Source organism: Pelophylax lessonae (assembly GCF_965119305.1).
Source record: "Pelophylax lessonae genome assembly, chromosome: 7".
Taxonomy (NCBI): domain Eukaryota; kingdom Metazoa; phylum Chordata; class Amphibia; order Anura; family Ranidae; genus Pelophylax; species Pelophylax lessonae.
The window spans coordinates 275660741-275680830 of NC_138774.1; the positions used below are offsets into that span (position 1 = coordinate 275660741).

A 20090-nucleotide genomic window follows, 5' to 3' on the forward strand; every position below is an offset into this window, starting at 1 on the left:
ATGGACACCTTAAAGACCACAACATACAGGGGTATACAATGTACGGTTAAAAGCAAACACACACACATAGGTTGAACTGGATGGACTTGTGTCTTTTTTCAGCCTCACTAACTATGTAACTATGTAACTATGTAACTGCAAAGGATTTGCAACCAAGTATTAAAAAGTGAAAGTTTGATTTATAATTGTTAATCTGTCCCATTACTTTTGGTCCCTTAAAAAGTGGGAGGCACATATACAAACTGTTGTAATTCCTACACCTTTCACCTGATTTGGATGTAAATACCCTCAAATTAAAGCTGAAAGTCTGCAGTTAAAGCATATCTTGCTTGCTTCATTTCAAATCCATTGTGGTGGTTTATAGAGCCAAAAAGATTAGAATTGTGTCAATGTCCCAATATTTATGGACCTGACTGTATATATATATATATATATATATATATATATATATATATATATAAGCAGCTGTAGGGGGAGCATTAAAATGGACATGTTGCCTTGCTCTGCGTGGAAAACAAAGATTCCCTTTAAGCCTAAGCAATGATGCTACTACGTTATACAAAATAACACTAATAAAGCCAATTCAACCAACTATGCCCCCATCTGAATCAAAAAGAAGACCTGCCCCTGAGGGATCTAGGAATATGGACTTCCCTTCCAAAATATGGACAGATTTAAAGCATGTATCATGAACGTTTAGTTATATAGCCCAACAACAAAATGGCACACAAGTAAAAAAAAAAAAAACAGGACTCACACAACACTAAAGATAAAGGACAAATAAAAGTTTCTAAAAACACTTCATGATTGTTCTGCACAATATACATTATTCTTCAGAAACCGTGAACACTATTATAGAAACAAAATGTCAGTCAATACTGTTAACATGGACAGAGTACACAGTCTTTGCGGAATTCAGTCCTGAGTCTTGAACTGCATCCCAGCCACTGCAGGGAAATGGCCCCTTTCACATGGTCCTAGTGGATTCAATTACTGGATTCTCGTTTACCAGTAGGAAGTAACAGAGTAGAGGATCTGCAGAGCCATAGAGAAGCAGGGAAGCTGGGCGATGCTGTAGGCCAATGAACGTGTCGGAGCTTTCAAGGCTAACACATAAGCAACTGTGTGTACTAGACGACCCAAGAAGAAGATGAGGAAATGGACTCTGGCGATATTCAGGTTGGGATCCAACAAGGAGTAGATGGCACCAAGGAACAGGAATGGATAGATGTTCTCCATGTCATTGCGATGAGCTCTGAAAAAAAAAATAAGAAAAGATCATAGTGACCACAGTAATCAAGGTAAGGTTCTTTGAACAGGTTAACTCCAGACAACACCTAAGTAGATTAGTGAAATGCTTATCTTAAATATTATTTGTACCTTTTTAAATAGACCAAGCAACTTTGCAAAAATAACCTTAACAAGCCTCTCTTTGGCTTTTTTTCCCCTTGTCCTTTTTCAAGCTCTTCTCACAGGATCAGGTCAGGGCAAACATTATATTTTGTATATTTACACTGTCTATATCTGCAAATTTTTCTACAGGCTAAGACTGAACATTTGAAAGGGAGACATTTTCTAGGCAGAAACCACTCATACAATTCCCTACATCTAACAGTTGTGCTCTCCAATGAATACATGAGTGCAGTGCCACAAATTATTTACTAATGCGGGAGAGTGCAAAATGGGGAGCAGCTTTGCATAGAAACCAACAGCTTCCAGGTTTTATTGCCAAAGCTTTAATTGAAGCTGATTGGCTACCATGTACAGATGCACCAGTTTCTGAGTGCACCGGTATTAATAGGACTCCACCATTGAATCTAACAGGTAAGTGGAGGAGATGTACTCCACATTTTTTAGGGATGTGGTTACATCCCTCTAGCACCTCCTATACTGTATATATATATATATATATATATATATATGTGTGTGTATATATATATATATATATATATACATACACAGGAGATAGATAGATAGATAGATAGATAGATAGATAGATAGATAGATAGATAGATAGATAGATAGATAGATAGATAGATAGATAGATAGATAGATAGATAGATAGATAGATAGATAGATAGATAGATAGATAGATAGATAGATAGATAGACCATTAGATTAGTCATATAAGGCTATTCGATTGTTCAGCAGTACAAAGTATTTTTGACATTTGCATGGAATTCAAAATGATTGCCCTAAGGCTCCATGTACACGGGACGTTGTTAAAAGTCCCTTTGAATGCTGGAATTTTTAGGACGTTTGAAACGTCCGTTCGGTCGCGTTTGTACCTGCGTTTAGCGGGCGTTTAGCAGCGTTTGCGGGCGTTTGCGTTTAGAAGCGTTCCTAGAGGTCAAAAAAATTATTTCCCTTTAAAATGGAAAAAACGCGAACGCTAAACGCGGGTCATCGCGTTCAGACGCGTTCGGACGCGTTCGGACGCGTTTGTGCGTTTGGAACGCCGGGAAACACACGTTTGAACACAAATAATTGCGTTCTAAAAACAGTCCCTGAACGCAACTGCCTGCAAATGACTGTAAACGACCTGGTGTACATGGACAGATAAGATAAAATGTAGATGGGTTCAGGGGCTTCTGAAAAAAACGCCCAACTGCTCCTAAACGGCCATTTCCAGCGTCCCGTGTACATGGAGCCTTAGAGAAGTAAAAAAAGAAAATACAATATAACTTCCAAATGTTCGCTATAACAATATGTACAGTGTATATTTGTACCATCGAATTCTCTGGGCTATATTGGTGCTTTATTCCAGTCATCAACTATAAATATAGCTGTGTCTATGGAAAGTAGCTGAATCTACAGAATGCTCCTCAATCAGTTTTCATAGATATAGCTGTCTTAGTGATAGATATATTTCCCCTTATGTTAAGAAGCAAAGTATTAACATTTTCCAATGGGAACTAGATTAGATTGTATATTGGTTGTTATAGGAAGGAGAATGGTGGAACATGTAGGACAAACTAGGGGTACTGGTAGACAACAGGCTTGGCAGTGGCATGCAATGCCAAGCCGCTGCTAACAAAGCCAGCAGAATACTGGGATGCATAAAAAAGGGGATTCACTCCAGAAATAAAGGAATTATTCTCCCACTCTACAAGACTCTGGTCCGGCCACATCTGGAGTATGCTGTCCAGTTCTGGGCACCGGTCCTCAGGAAGGATGTGCTGGAACTGGAGAAAGTCCAGAGAAGGGCAACAGAAATAATTAGGGGAATGGAGGACATCAGCTATGAGGAAAGACTACAAGCACTGAACCTATTCTCTCTGGAGAAGAAACTCTTGAGGGGGGATATGATATCAATGTACAAATACTGTACTGGTGACCCTAGCATAAGGAACAAACTATTCAGAGAAAGGAGATACAATAAGACACATGGCCACTCACTAAAACTAGAGGAAAGGCGGTTTAACCTTAAAGTGCGTAAGGGGTTCTTCACTGTAAGAGCGGTAAGGATGTGGAATTCTCTTCCACAAGCAGTCGTAACAGCAGGGAGCATTGATAGTTTCAAAAAACTATTAGATGGGCACCTTAAAGACCACAACATACAGGGGTACACAATGTACAACATACAGGGGTATACAATGTACAACATACAGGGGTATACAATGTACAACATACAGGGGTATACAATGTACGGTTAACAGCAAACACACACACACATCATAGGTTGAACTGGATGGACTGATGTCTTTTTTCAGCCTCACTGACTATGTAACTAAGAATGATGAAGTCCTCCAGGGAAAAAAGTCAATCTGATAGTAGGGATCAGTAGTACCATTTGAAAGGTGGAAAATGTAAGATGATGTCAAAGGAATGATGTGGTCCTCCAGGGAAAAAAGTTAATGTGATGGTGAGGATCAGTAGTACTCTTAGAGTGGTGGGAAATGTAGGACGATGTCAAAGGAATAATGAAGTCCTCCAGAGAAAAGAGGTAATGTGATGGTGGGGATAGGTAACACCCTGCCAAAATTAGAAATCCGGCACAAGCAAGTGTCTCCACAAAACCAGATTACTGGCAACAAGTAAAGTAAAGGACACAGTATGGCCCGGTAGTCAGCAGATTTTCCTGAATGATAAGCAGGAGGTCAGGTCATGTTAGGGTGTCCCCCTCTAATACCTCTAGTTTCTTTTTCTTTTTTACACTTTTGACTGTAGTGTACCTTTAAATGGAGTTTAAGCATAAAATGAACATCATTTCCTGGGCCTCATACACATACAAAATGCATGACTGTAAAAGAAAAAGTTGCAATCAGTGATCTTAGAGGAATTTCAGCTATGTTGCTATTAGCGGTATATTTATACAACATTTTTTTCTGTTTTGTGACATTTACATTAAAGCTCTCTTTCATTCAGTATAGCTGTTTATATATACATCAACAGCAGAATGTTATTTCAGGGTAAAGAGTGCTGAAACCACAACTCGATTCATACAAAAGAACTACTAACAACATTGTAAAAAAACAACATACTGTATATATTATATATTGTACACACACAGCTCTGTAGTATGACTGAGCACATCCCATACATTCTTGTAAACCTCTACAACAACCCTTCCAATCTTCGAATGGAAAACTTTCCTTCAAAATTAGAAGTATGGGATCCACTACTGAACTCGCGCTTCTTAACCACTTTACCGCCGGAGGATTTTGCTGTCTTACGTCCGGGCCACTTTTTGAGATTCGGCACTGTGCGACTTTAACTGACAATTGCGCGGTAATGCGACGCCGTACCCAAACGGAATTTACTTTTTTTCCCACAAACAGAGCTTTCTTTTGGTGGTATTTGATCACCTGTGCAATTTTTACTTTTTGCGCTATAAACAGAAAAAGAGCGTAAATTTTGAAAAAATAACAATATTTTTGAGATTTTTTTATATAAAAATTCCCCCCCAAAAAATGTAAAAATCTAAATTTTTTATCATTTTAGGCCAATTTGTTTTCTGCTACATATTTTTGGTAAAAAAAATCGCAATAAGCGTATTTTGATTGGTTTGCGCAAAAGTTATTGCGTTTACTAACTAAGGGAAAGATTTCTGTCATTTTTGGTGTTTTTTTTTTAACGAGTAATGGCGACGATGTGCGATTTTTTTTGCGGGACTGCGACATTGCGGCGGACAGATCGGACCCTTGACTGACATTTTTGACACTTTTGGGGTTACCAGTGACATTACTGCAGTAATCAGTGCTATACATATGCACTGTTACTGTAAAAATGACACTGGCAGGGAAGGGGTTAATTTTTATTGGTGATCAAGGGGTTAATGTATGCCTGGTGCTTACTAACGTGTGTGGGGGGAGGTGACTGAGTGACACAGGGACAGATCGCAGGTTCAGCTATGCTGAACCCTGCAATCGGACCCTGTCTGTCACTTAGGAGATCCGCCCGCTTTTTTTACACAAGCGGGTGGATCTCCACACTCGATTCCCCGATGATCGGGGAAGAGCGGCGGTGATCACTGCCTCTCCTCCCCTGGCACGACTCCTACTGTGACTAAATACAGCGGGAGCGAGTCTCCGGTGGCGCACGCGCGCCGCCCGAAAGGGGAGGAGTCCAGCGACGTAGGTCTACGTCGCTGGACGATAACTAACCACTTTGCCGCAGTACAGTCAACGTGACTGGTCGGCAAGTGGTTAAGTTGCGAGTTTCATGTTTACAGGTTCTTAGTTAGTCATTGATCTGCAACAAGTATTTAGCTAGGAAGGTGGAGGCTCCTAACTTGCATATCATTTTCGAAGCAGTGATTCATTAAAGCTGTCCATATACATGAAGATTTCGCTCGCTCACCCACCTCCCTAGACAGTGGTGTAAGTGAGAAGAATAATGTTCCATCTTTGGTGTCAGTGATGGAATAATGCCTCATCTTTTGCGTCAGTGGGAGTAATAGTGCCTCATATCAGAGGGAGAAAACATGTCCCAAGGGCTGGATAAAGGCAAGCAAAGGGTCGGCATCCGGCCCACGGGCCGCAGTTTGGAGACCACTGTGCTAAACTAACACATCTTCAATGCACCCACATTGCAGGATATCCCAACACACAGTAAGGCACCACTTTGCATTGTTGCATACTGCGTTATGTTTTTTCTTTTACAATATATTCAAATAAATGGGATACTTTTATATACTGCATATTTACTTGCGACATGACGCTCACTATTGGACCTTATAGGAGCAAAGGGGGCCTAGCAGAGAAAGGTTTTGTCTTGAGAGCCACTTTAATTCCACTTACAGTGAGGGAAAAAAAGTATTTGATCCCCTGCTGATTTCGTACATTGCCCACTGACAAAGAAGTGATTTGTCTATAATTTTAATGGTAGGTTTATATTAACAGTGAGAGACTGAATAACAACAAAAATATCCAGAAAAACGCATTTAAAAAATGTTCTAAATTAATTTGCTTTTTAATGAGTGAAATACGGTAAGTATTTGATCCCCTATTAATCAGCAAGACTTCTGGCTCCCAGGTATCTTCTATACAGGTAATGAGCTGAAATTAGGAGCACTCTCTTAATGGGAGTGCTCCTAATCTCAGCTTGTTACCTGTATAAAAGACACCTGTCCACAGAAGCAATCAATCAATCAGATTCCAATCTCTCCCCCATGGCCAAGATTAAAGAGCTGTCCAAGGATGTCAAGGACAAGATTGTAGGCCTATAAAAAGGCTGGAATGGGCTACAAGACCATCGCCAAGCAGCTTGGTGAGAGGGTGACAACAGTTGGTGTGATTATTAATAAATGGAAGAAACACAAAATAACTGTCAATCTCCCTCGGTCTGGGGCTTCATGCAAGATTTTGGAGTTGCAATGATCATGGGAATGGTGAGAAATCAGCCCAGAACTACATGGGAGAATTTTGTCAATGATCTCAAGTCAGCTGGGCCCATAGTCACCATGAAAACAATAGGTAACACTACACCGTGAAGGACTGAAATCCTCCAGTGCCCGCAAGGTCCCCCTGCTCAAGAAAGCACATGTACAGGCCCGTCCGAAGCTTGCTAATAAACATCTGAATGATTCAGAGGAGAACTGGGTGAAAGTGCTGTGGTCATATGAGACCAAAATCCAGCTCTTTGGCATCAGCTCAACTGGCCGTGTTTGGAGGAGGAGGAATGCTGCCTATGACCCCAAGAACACCATCCCCAACATCAAACATGGAGGTGGAAGCATTATGCTTTGGGGGTGTTTTTCTGCTAAGGGGACGGGACAACTTCACCGTATCAAAGGGACGATGGACGGGGTCATGTACCGTCAAATCTCACATCCTTCCCTCAGCAGGGCATTGAAAATGGGTCGTGAATGGGTATTCCAGCATGACATTGACCCAAAACACATGACAAAGGCAACAAAGTAGTGGCTCAAAAAGAGGCACATTTGGGCCCTGGAGTGGCCTAGCCAGTCTTCAGACCTTAATCCCATCGAAAATATGTGGAGGGAGCTGAAGGTTCGAGGTACCAAACGTCAGCCTCGAAACCTTAATGACTTGGAGAGGATCAGAAAAGAGGAGTGGGACAAAATCCCTCCTGAGATGTGTGCAAACCTGGTGGCCAACTACAAGAAACATCTCACCTCTGTGATTTCCCAACCAAGTACTAAGTCATGTTTTGCAAAGGGGTCAAATACTTATTTCATTCATTAACCACTTGCCGACCGCCGCAAGTACATATACTGCGGCGGTCAGCCCCTCACAGGCAAAGTGACGTATGGGTACGTCACTAGCCTGTGAGGCTCTGGGGAGCGAGCGCGCGCCGCCGGAGGCGCGGTCCCGCTTGGTCACGGACCCCCCCCCCCGCGTGTGCCTGGAGGACCCGATGTCCACGATCGTCCGTGACAGCGGGAGAAAGCCAGGCGGCTGATGTAAACAAGCCGCTTGTCATTCTCCCCTGTGTAAGAACAGTGATCATACGGTTCTACTATGTAGGACCGTTGATCACTGTTCCTACACCTCAAGCCACAGCCAATCACAGTTAGAATCACGTCCCTAGGGACACACACCACCCCTCCCTCTAAAAAAAAGTTAACCCCTTCACTACCAGTGTCATTTTACAGTAACAGTGCATATGTATAGCACTGATTACTGTAGTAATGTCACTGGTAACCCCAAAAGTGTCAAAAATGTCAGTCAAGGGTCCGATATGTCCGCCCCAATGTCACAGTCCCACAAAAAAAATCGCAGATCGCCACCATTGCGCGTTAAAAAAAACCCAACAAAAATGACAAAAATCTTTCCCTTTGTTAGTAAACGCGATAACTTTTGCGCAAACCAATCAAAATACGCTTTTTGCGATTTTTTTTTACCAAACATATGTAGCATAAAACAAATTGGCCGAAAATGTTAAAAAATTTAGATTTTTACATTTTTTTTTGGGGAATTTCATATACAAAAATGTGAAAAATATTGTTATTTTTGCAAAATTGACGCTCTTTTTTTCTTTATAGCGCATGATCAAAAAATCGCACAGGTGATCAAATACCACCAAAAGAAAGCTCTGTTTGTGGGCAAAAAAGAAGGTCAAATTTGTTTAGGTACAGCGTCGCACGACCGCGCAATTGTCCGTTAAAGTCATGCAGTACCGAATTGCAAAATAGGGCCTGGTCTTTGAGCAGCCAAATCCTCCGGGGCTAAAGTGGTTAAAATGCAAATGAATTTAAAACTTTTTTGAAATGCATTTTTCTGTCTCTCATTAAAATAAACCTACCATTAAAATTATAGACTGATCATTTCTTTGTCAGTGGGCAAACGTACAGCAGGGGGGATCAAATACTTTTTCCCCACACTGTAGTTCAGTAAACAGTGGTTCATCAGAGGATCTGCAACAGCTGCGACTTTTTACTGTGCGTCTCGTCTCTAATTTTCCATGTAGCCTTGAGCTCTGCAACTGAGCCAGCAAACCTCCCAGACAGAAGGCAAGGCTGTCTGTGAAGCTGAAGCTTTCCTGCTGCATGGTAATTAGGAGCATGTTTTATACATGGAGTGTGCCTTCTCCACTTTCCCCGTTGGAGCGTCAGACCGACAAGTGAGACATTATATAAACAGATTCATATAAACACGAGAAGGGGAGTTCCTCTCTTCCCAGCAGTAAAAGCACGGGCTATGTATACACAAATCCTCGCTGTATATACACACAGAGTGGCCCAGTGTTTGGGCTCTATCCGCATGTCCCAGGTCATAATTGCTAAAGTGCTCTGCTTACAACCCATTCGGAAAGGAACAAGACTTGAAAAGGACTTCAGACAGCAAATGAAACCTTGGAGCCATTTAGGAAGCATGTCTATTAAACCTATTAAACGGCTAGGAGGAAGGAAAAACAGGTACATAAGCATAGCTTCCAACTGTCCCAGAGTTCAACGGGCTGTCCCTCATTCAGAACAAAGTCCCTTTGTCCCTCTTTCCTCCTCATTTGTCCCTCATTTTGCTCTGATCTATATAATTGTAGATAAAATGCACTTTTTATGTTTCAAAAAGTGTTTCCCAGTGCTAAACCTTTCATCCAATTTCTACATTGCTGCATTTGTAAATTTATAAAGCTAAATATAAATAGTGGTAAAAAAGCATTTGTGGGTTTAATCATTTTTTCATATAGTTCTCCTTTAAGGGGACGTGTCAGAAGGTGTGTCCCATACTTTTGCTATTAGGTGTCCCTCGTTCCCATCTCAAAAGGTTGGGAGGTATGCATATACACAATCCTATACCCGCAGTTGATCCAGAGGAAGGTGAAAAAACTCCAGCAAAACTATATTACTAAAAGTATTGGGACGCCTGCCTTTACACGCACATGAACTTTAATGGCATCCCAGTCTTACTCCGTAGGGTTCAATATTGAGTTGGCCCACCCTTTGCAGCTATAACAGCATAAACTCTTCTGGGAAGGCTGTCCACAAGGTTTAGGAGTGTGTCTATGGGAATGTTTGACCATTCTTCCAGAAGCGCATTAGTGTGTCTTCACAGACAGTATATTGAAAGGAACTGTGCCAGGTGACTGGAGGAAAGCTAATGTGATACCAATGTTCAAAAAAGGGAGGAGGGATTTTCCGGGAAACTATAGACCAGTCAGCCTGACATCAATTGTATGTAAATTATTGGAAGGGTTTATAAGGGACAACATCCAAGAATTAGCTAAGATCAACAGTATCATCAGCAGTAATCAGTACAGGTTCACAAAAGGACGTTCTTGCCAAACCAATCTGTTAACATTTTACGAGGAGGTGAGCTGTGAACTAGATAGGGGGAGACCTGTGGATGTGGTGTACCTGCATTTTGCTAAGGCATTCGATACAGCCCCCCCAGATGCTTAATCTACAAACTAAGGTCTGCAGGCCGCAACCTCAAGGTTTGTTATTGGATAAAAAACTGGTTACATGGGCGTGTCCAAAGGGTGGTGATAAATAACGCGTACTCAGACTGGTCTAGAGTGGTAAGTGGGATCCCCGAAGGCTCAGTCCTGAGACCAATTTTGTTCAATTTACTCATCAATAACATAGAGGATGGAATCAGTAGCTTAATCTCAATTTTCGCGGATGACATAAAAATATGCAGGGCAATAACTTCTCATCAAGATATAGAAATCTTACTGAATGACCTGAACAAAATAACCAAGTGGGCAACTACGTGGCAAATTCGATTTAATAGTATGATATACTGGAGGTATATCCCCCGCGCCAATGGAACACCCTATAAACTAAAAAAACAAAGAAAAAAAAAAACAAATTAACTAGTACTAAAGGGGTGGGAAGCAGCTGCTATAGTAAAGCGCTAGTGAATGGGTATGGAGTAACCTTGATAAAGGATTACCTATAGCGCTTGCTCAATAATAAAGTGCAAATATAATATAAAATATATTAACAGTCCTGTAATACTTAGAAAAAAATATATATGTGCTTATATTAAAGTGCATAAGGTTTGTGCAGAAAAAAACAAGTGAACAAATTGATGTGATATACAGTGGGTACGGAAAGTATTCAGACCCCCTTAAATTTTTCACTCTTTGTTATATTGCAGCCATTTGCTAAAGTCATTTAAGTTCATTCTTCTTCCTCATGAATGTACACATAGCACCCCATACTGACAGAAAAACACAGAATTGTTGACATTGTTGCAGATTTATTTAAAAAGAAAAACTGAAATATCACATGGTCCTAAGTATTCAGACCCTTTGCTGTGACACTCATATATTTAACTCAGGTGCTTTCCATTTCTTCTGATCATCCTTGAGATGGTTCTACACCTTCATTTGAGTCCAGCTGTGTTTGATTATACTGATTGGACTTGATTAGGAAAGCCACACACCTGTCTATATAAGACCTTCCAGATCACAATGCATGTCAGAGCAAATGAGAATCATGAGGTCAAAGGAACTGCCTGAAGAGCTCAGAGACAGAATTGTGGCAAGGCACAGATCTGGCCAAGGTTACAACAAGATTTCTGCTGCACTTAAGGTTCCTAAGAGCACAGTGGCCTCCATAATCCTCAAATGGAAGACGTTTGGGACGACCAGAACCCTTCCTAGAGCTGGCCGTCCGGCCAAACTGAGCTATCGGGGGAGAAGAGCCTTGGTGAGAGAGGTAAAGAAGAACCCAAAGATCACTGTGGCTGAGCTCCAGAGATGCAGTCAGGAGATGGGAGAAAGTTGTAGAAAGTCAACCATCACTGCAGCCCTCCACCAGTCGGGGCTTTATGGCAGAGTGGCCCGACGGAAGCCTCCCCTTAGTGTAAGACACATGAAAGCCCGCATGGAGTTTGCTAAAAAACACCTGAAGGACTCCAAGATGGTGAGAAATAAGATTCTCTGGTCTGATGAGACCAAAATAGAACTTTTTGGCCTTAATTCTAAGCGGTATGTGTGGAGAAAACCAGGCACTGCTCATCACCTGTCCAATACAGTCCCAACAGTGAAGCATGGTGGTGGCAACATCATGCTGTGGGGGTGTTTTTCAGCTGCAGGGACAGGACGACTGGTTGCAATCGAGGGAAAGATGAATGCGGCCAAGTACAGGGATATCCTGGACAAAAACCTTCTCCAGAGTGCTCTGGACCTCAGACTGGGCCAAAGGTTTACCTTCCAACAAGACAATGACCCTAAGCACACAGCTAAAATAACGGAGTGGCTTCACAACAACTCCGTGACTGTTCTTGAATGGCCCAGCCAGAGCCCTGACTTAAACCCAATTGAGCATCTCTGGAGAGACCTAAAAATGGCTGTCCACCAACGTTTACCATCCAACCTGACAGAACTGGAGAGGATCTGCAAGGAGGAATGGCAGAGGATCCCCAAATCCAGGTGTGAAAGACTTGTTGCATCTTTCCCAAAAAGACTCCTGGCTGTATTAGATCAAAAGGGGGCTTCTACTAAATACTAAGCCAAGGGTCTGAATACTTAGGACCATGTGATATTTCAGTTTTTCTTTTTTAATAAATCTGCAACAATGTCAACAATTCTGTGTTTTTCTGTCAGTATGGGGTGCTATGTGTACATTCATGAGGAAGAAGAATGAACCTAAATGATTTTAGCAAATGGCTGCAATATAACAAAGAGTGAAAAATTTAAGGGGGTCTGAATACCTTCTGTACCCACTGTATATTCCAAAGACAAAGCTATAATCCCACCACTTTATAAAGCACTGGTCCGACCACACCTGGAGTATTCTGTCCAGTTCTGGTCGCCAATCCTCAGAAGGGATGTGCTAGAACTGGTTCCGTTCCGCTATCTTTGTCAATGGATGCAGCAGTGGGACTCGGAAGCGCACCCACACGGGTGCCCCCATGGAAAGTGTCTCTCAGTGGGGGCACCCGATGAAGGGGAGGAGCAAGGAGCGCCAAAACCCTTGCACCGAGCATGTAAGTATAACATGTTTCTTATTTTTATTTAAAAAAAAACTGAACCTTTATAACCCCTTTAAGAGTTCCCTTCAAACCCAACCCTTGAAAAACAACCCAACACCATAATCCCCCCTCCACCAAATGATTTGGACCAGTGCACAAAGCAAGGTCCATAAAGACATGGATGAACAAGTTTGGGGTGGAGGAACATGACTGGTCTGCACAGAGTCTTGACCTCAACCCAATAGAACACCTTTGGGATGAATTACAGTGGAGAATGCGAGTCAGGCCTTTTTTCCAACATCAGTCCCTGACCTCACAAACGCGCTTCTGGAAGAATGGTCTCCCCCTATCTAGTTCACAGCTCACCTCCTCGTAAAATGTTAACAGATTGGTTTGGCAAGAACATCCTTTTGTGAACCCGTGCTGATTACTGCTGATGAAACTGTTGATCTTAGCAAATTCTTCGATATAGTCCCTTATCATTCCTTCCAATAATTTACATACATTGATGTCAGGCTGACCGGTCTATAGTTTCCCCGAAAATCCTTCCTCCCTTTTTTGAATATCGGTATCACATTAGCTTTCCTCCAGTCACCTGGTACAGTTCCTTTCAATATACTGTCTGTGAAGACACACAAATGCGCTTCTGGAAGAATGGTCAAACATTCCCATAGACACACTCCTAAACCTTGTGGACGGTCTTCCCAGAAGAGTTGAAGCTGTTATAGCTGTAAAGGGTGGGCCAACTCAATATTGAACCCTACGGACTAAGACTGGGAAGCCATTAAATTTCATGTGCATGTAAAGGCAGATGTCCCAATACTTTTGGTAATATAGTGTAACTCCGGTGTTTGCTGAATGACATTACCACTTCATTGTACTTGCCCTTTAAGACAACTTTAAAGTCTATGGGTGTGTTTTCCTTAAATAACATCGGGCTGATCCCACGCTGAGAGTTTGTGCATGGCGTACAATTTACTTAGCAGACCTACCCTGTCATCCCCTGTACCTCTAACTGGCATGTAAAGGCAGACACCGTTTTATTGTTATTTTAGTTAAGTAAGTCTGCTTAGCAAAGGAATCAACTATTCATTGTGAAGAAGATTCTGGCGCCCCGTTCCCTAATCCACAAAGATCAAAGTAAATCTGCATCATGACAAACAGTCTAAGTAGGTATTACAGATGACCACTGCTAACTGGCGGTAATTGTCATCGTCTGAACGTGTACAGTGCCTTGAAAAAGTATTCATACCCCTTGAAATTTCCCACATTTTGTCATGTTACAACCAAAAAACGTAAATGTATTTTATTGGGATTTTATGTGATAGACCAACACAAAGTGGCACATAATTGTGAAGTGGAAGGAAATGGTTTTCAAAATTTTTTTTACAAATATATATCTGAAAAGTGTGGCCTGCATTTGTATTCACCCCCCCCCCCCTTTACTTTGATACCCCTAACTAAAATCTAGTGGAACTAATTTGTTAGAGAACGTTAGTGAACAAACAGCATCATAAAGCCAATGGAACATACCAGACAGGTCAGGGAAGTTGTGGAGAAGTTTAGAGCAGGGTTAGGGTATGTAGCACCCTCCTAGGTAGGTGCTAGAGAGAGAGTATAGTTTTTGGCTCTGTCTGCCTATCAGAGGAGCAGCAGGTAAATTCTATATTGCTTTCTGCTTAACAGGGAGCAGGATCTGTGAGTTAGGTCTGCTCAGTGTGCTCAATGTGTGTGTAATGGTGCGGGTGGCTGAGCCTGACTTGCAGAGGTTGCCTAGCGGAATTTGGTAAAACAGGAACACGGACGGGTCACACTGATGGTAGAGACAGGCTAGCCCGAGGTGCGGAATCTAAGTGACAGCAGGTCTTCACCAGAGCCTCTGATGGTGAGGATGGATTTTGCTGCGTGCTGAACACCAGGTCGCGGTCCTCAGGGTCGTCCCACCAGGAGATGAACAAGTCCAGAACCAGAAGCAGATAAGCCAACAAGGATAAGGCAGGAAAGTGGTCACAGGAACGAGCCAAGGTCAGGGTTAGCAGCAAGCAGACGAAGTAGTGGACAAGTCGGGAGGTCAATCAGGAAGTCAACAGGATACAGCAGGTTCAGGATCAGGTGTACAGGTAAAGCTGCAGACAAGACAGCAAGGAACAAGTGTGTCAGTCATCTTTATATAGGCCATGTATGGCGCCAGATTGTGACGCTATTGCAGGCGCGCGGGCACGTATGCGCATGCGCATTGGCTAACGCAAGTTTGCCATTTAACGGAGTGAGTGAATTCGTGCATGCGCGTTCTCGTATGCCCCCAGGATGTCACAGTGTGTTCCTTACAGTGTGATTCATGTGGTCGTGGGGAGTGCTGTCCCCACTAGCCAAATGAGGAGGCACATTGGATAGTGGAGGAAACCTGACCAATGGGTACAAAGGCTTTGATACAGCCCCAGAGATTGGCACAGACTGCTGTCTTGGTGCATTGTGGGGTGTGGTATAAAAGCCAGGAGCACATGTGCTTGGGGTCTTTGGCTGGTGAGCAGAGTCCCAAAAGTAGGGTGGCGGCTGCCTCCTCTTTTACAGTGGTTGGTGTATGGTCACAGAGAATCGGCCTGGTGAGCCAGAAGTGAGAAGCTGAACCCAGAGGTCCAGGAGAGCTGACTAGGAAGAGTTGAGACATTGGAGAACCTGAAAAGCAGTATCGTGAGTACAGGGGATCATGTCTAAGGGCCTGACCAGGAAGGCGGCCACTCCGGAGTAGAGTAGTCAGAGGACGGGTGTGAGCTGGTGGATAGAAAGGGGGTGCTAGTCGAGTACCCTGAAGATAAGTGCTCAAGAACGTTACCTCAGATTCACCTAGTGGCAGGATGAAGCTGCAGCCTTGCCACATTCTCAGACAGAAGTCCTCAGTATTGTGAATAGTTCAAGTTTTGGACTATCCTACTCATCCCTTCTCCCATCCCCATATAAAATAAAGCAACAGAAGCCATGTGGGGGACACAACAAACATGTGGAAGAAGGTGCTCTGGTCAGATAAGACCAAAACTGAACTTTTTGGCTTAAAAGCAAAACGCTACCTGTGGCAGAAAACTAACACTGCACATCACTCTAAACACACCATCCCCACCGTGAAACACGGTGGTGGCAGCATCATGTTGTGAGGATGCTTTTCTTCAGTAGGGACAGGGAAGCTGGTCAGAGGAAATGGGAGGATGGATGGAGCCAATTACAGTTCAAACTTCCAAAGAGAAAAAGTGACCGCACTTAGAGATGAATGAACTAGAAGTGTTTATCCCCATTCATAAAAGACAATGGTGCATCGAACAGACATGGACATGGTTGACATTTTTCACGACTCTGTAGGTCGCTTACTCATACGTTATGTGCGGTCACTTTTTCTCTTTGGAAGTTTGATCACTGGACGGCAGATCCGACCAGCACCTGGATATAAAAAATGTGCCTCACCTGAGCGGCTTTCCCTGTGTTGCTTGAACAATTACAGTTCAATCTTAGAAGAAGACCTGTTAGAGTCTGCAAAAGATTTGAGACTGGGGCGGAGGTTCACCTTCCAGCAGGACAACGACCCTAAACATACAGCCAGAGCTACAATGGAATGGTTTAGATCAAAGGCTATTCATGTGTTAGAATGGCCCAGTCAAAATCCAGACCTAAATCCAATTGAGAATCTGTGGCAGGACTTGCAAATTGCTGTTCACAGACGCTCTCCATCCAATCTGACAGAGCTTGAGCTATTTTTCAAAGAAAATGGGCAAAAATGTCACTTTCTAGATGTACAAAGCTGGTAGAGAAATCCCCAAAAAGATTTTCAGCTGTAATTGCAGGAAAAGGTGGTTCCACAAAGTATTGACTCAGGGGGGTGAATACAAATGCACACCACTTTTCACAGATTTATTTGTAAAAAATGTTGAATATTTGATTATTGTATTCTACAGCTGGGAAGCCTCCCGCCCATAGTTGAAGGAAATGAAAGTTGGTCAATGTATGGCCTGTATAACCAGTAACGTGACGATCTGGTCTATATAGTGATCCAAGACCTACTGTAGTTAGTATTGACGATTTATCCCATTTAGAGCATCAGTTTGGTGGATTACAAGAAGACTGAATGTTTGGCCAAGAATGCAACTTGAGGAATGTTCTGATTTTATCGCAGTCGTAAACATTATCTAAAGTTTTCAAAGTTGCTGGACACCTCAGACAGTATTTTATTCGTTTTTAGGTGTTACAGAAGGTCAGTGAAGGCAAATAAAATAACATTTCGAGTCGTGCTCTACCCTCCACCTCTCCCCCAGGTTCTGAAGTGCAAATTATGCTCCACTTTTTGGTGCCTACTACCTAACATTTCATAAATAAACCCCTAAAATGTAATATATTACAACCTACCAGTCCTTAACTGTGGTGGCTGCTTTCATTTTCTTTTTACTTTATTTGCACCTGGTGCAGGGCCGTCTTTACCACAGGGCAAAAGGGGCAGCTGCCCTGGTCCCAGTCATTGTTGTGGGGCCCAATGCAGCTGCCCCCTGGGCCCGCACTGCCTGCAAATAGGTAATAAGTGGATTTTGGAGGGCTCAAGAAAATATTTGCCCAGGGTCCAATTAATTTTAAAGATGGCCCTGGCAGGGCCGTCTTTACCACAGGGGAAAAGGGGCAGCTGCCCTGGGCCCAGTCATTATTGTGGGGCCCAATGCAGCTGCCCCTTGGGCCCACACTGCCTGCAAATAGGTAATAAGTGGAATTAGGAGGGCCCAAGAAAATATTTGCCCAGGATCCAATTAGTATTAATGATGGCCCTGACCTGGTGATTCTGCCAGTAACACACTTCCTGTCCTAGCAGTGGCAGGACCATCCAGTACCCTGGGCAAAGATGCCAAACTGTGCCCCCCTTCCCTTAGGGTTAAGGTTAGGGTGCCCACATCCCTGCAAAAAACCATTGAGCCCAGGACAGCCGCCCCCTCCTGCCCACCCATTGTCCCTGCCCTGTGTCCTAGTGTGATAATTGTTCTTTCACTCTATTGTATCTACGGGCAAGCATTGTTGTCATCTTAGGACAGGAAGTGGTTTAGATACTACAAAACACCTCTCCGACTTCATACCATCAGTATCAGGTGTTCCGGGAGTCCATAGAGAAAACAGGAAATTATTCTTTCACAAGATTTCTGGCAAGATCACTTGTGTATATATAAACTGTTATATCTGCCAAAAGATTTAGACGTGTTTCAGGCAGTCCTGTGAGCCAGATTGATGAGCTCACTTTTCTCTATTGCAGTTAAGCAACAACACAGTTTGGTCACTATAATGCCCATGGGCGTCTGCAGAACTTTTTCCAGGGGAAGCTAAGCCCCTCCCCTTTATGACATTGAAAAGGGGCAGAGCATGTGTGACCTTAAAATGGGCATCATTTTAAGGTCGCCCATGCCCCGCCCCTTAGTCATACTTATTTTGAGTATTTATTTTTAAAGAGCAAACACCAGCATTTAGCATTTGTTAACCTAAAAAAAAATAAAAAAAAGGATCCTGTTCCCTTAAAGCATGTTATACAGCACAGTGCTTGTGCTGTGAAATTTGTCCCCTTCTATCACATAAAATACCTGTCTGATCCTGCCTGGCTTTGTCCTCCCCTCTGTAAACTGACCACGGTATACCATGGCTGCTGAGCCCTGACACCGTGGTCAGTTTATGTGCCTCTGTCATCCGCTGCTCACCTGTCCTCCTCTGTCCTCTCTCCCTGCCTGTCTGCTCCTGTGTCAGTGCCCGCCCCCTCCCCTCTGTAAACTGACCACGATATACCACGGCTGCTGAGCCCTGACACCATGGTCAGTCTACGTGCCTCCGTCATCCGCAGGCCTCCAGTCCTCCGCTGTCCTCTCTCCCCCCTCCCTCCCTGCCTGTCTGCTCCTGTGTCAGTGCCCCTCCTGCTGCTGAAGTTTCATTTAAAGTTTCCTATCCTGTCTACAGTCTGTTTAATAATCCTGTGTGCCCCTGTGTCTGTGTTTTATAAAAATAAGCCATTTTTTACCAGTTTTCAGAGCACCACTCGCCGCTCACACCCATGCGATAAGATTTTGATACAGAAAAAAAAAGGGTACACATTTGCATCAAAATGTTGTAGGACCCTTTTTTCCCCTGCACCTAAATCTTATCGCATGGGTGTGAACACCCATGCCATGCAATTCTGGCAAGCATTGCACTATGGGAAAATCAGAGTTACTAATATAGCAGAGAGGTTAATTTTAGCTAAAAACGCTGAAAAACGCCAGAAATGCAGGAAAGAAAAGGGTCCACATTTGTACCAAAATGATGCCCCCGCACCTAAATCTTATCGCATGGGTGTGAACACCCATGGGATGCGATTCCGGCAAGCAGTGCATTGTGGGAAAGTCAGAGTTACTAAAATAGCAGAGAGGTGATTTTTAGCTAAAAACGCCAAAAACGCTGAAAAACGCCAATGCAAAAAAGCTAAAAAAAAAATGCTGAAAAACTCCCTACTAAGCTACTGCCATTTTTATAACGTCCCATGTGCGTGAGGCCTTTAAGGATAAGACCTTCAATAAAAAAAATATTTAATCTTACCATTTCCCATTCTTTTGGAAACACAGATCTTTATCGCACACAGGTCCTTCTTGTCTCGAATTGTATTGTAACTGTACTGTCTCCTTTTATTGTGTAAAGTGCTGTGAAAACTGTTGGAACTATATAAATCTTGTATAATAATAATTGTAATAGATGTCAGAGCAGTGGAGGATAGAACGGCACCCAGCCCATAGCAGAACAAGCAGTTCTTTGTCTCTATTGGTCTGTTTTTGTAATTCAAAGTTTGATGAGATGGCCATAAAAAGGTGAAATATGGAAATGTTTACTGAAAATACATTTACCATTTAAAAACTACATTAGTCACCAGATTTTCATTTTACCATGACTAGGTACCAAAGATGCTTTTTCCCAAAAAACTGCATGACCACCAACCACTCCACCAACCTCTCTCATGAATTAACCAGACACGACACCAACTCAAGTTTAACCAGTGCCGGACCGCCCGCCGCAGTTTTACTGCGGCAGGCAGCCCCTCATGCCCGAAGCAACGTAGGACTACGTTGGTGGCGTGCCTGGCACTAGGGGGCGCGCTCGTGCCCCCATTTGCCAATGCACAAGGCCGGCGGGCGCAATTGAAGCTGGCCACCCGCGATCGTTCCCCGCTGAGAGAGAAGAACGGTCTGCTGTTGTAAACACAGCTGACCTTTCTTCTCCCTGGAATGA

At 43.1% G+C, this 20090-nt stretch overlaps 1 protein-coding gene across 1 annotated transcript in view; it reads right to left on the reverse strand.

Moving 5' to 3' along the window:
• Window positions 1-714: 714 nt before the first annotated feature.
• The window catches only part of PTGES (prostaglandin E synthase), a 110651-nt gene continuing 91275 nt past the window's right edge, over window positions 715-20090 (reverse strand). Inside the window, exon 3 of the mRNA XM_082263106.1 lies at window positions 715-1255. Coding sequence (XP_082119232.1) covers window positions 1006-1255 — 250 coding nt within the window. The 3' untranslated portion in view covers window positions 715-1005. The remainder of the gene's footprint in view (window positions 1256-20090) is intronic.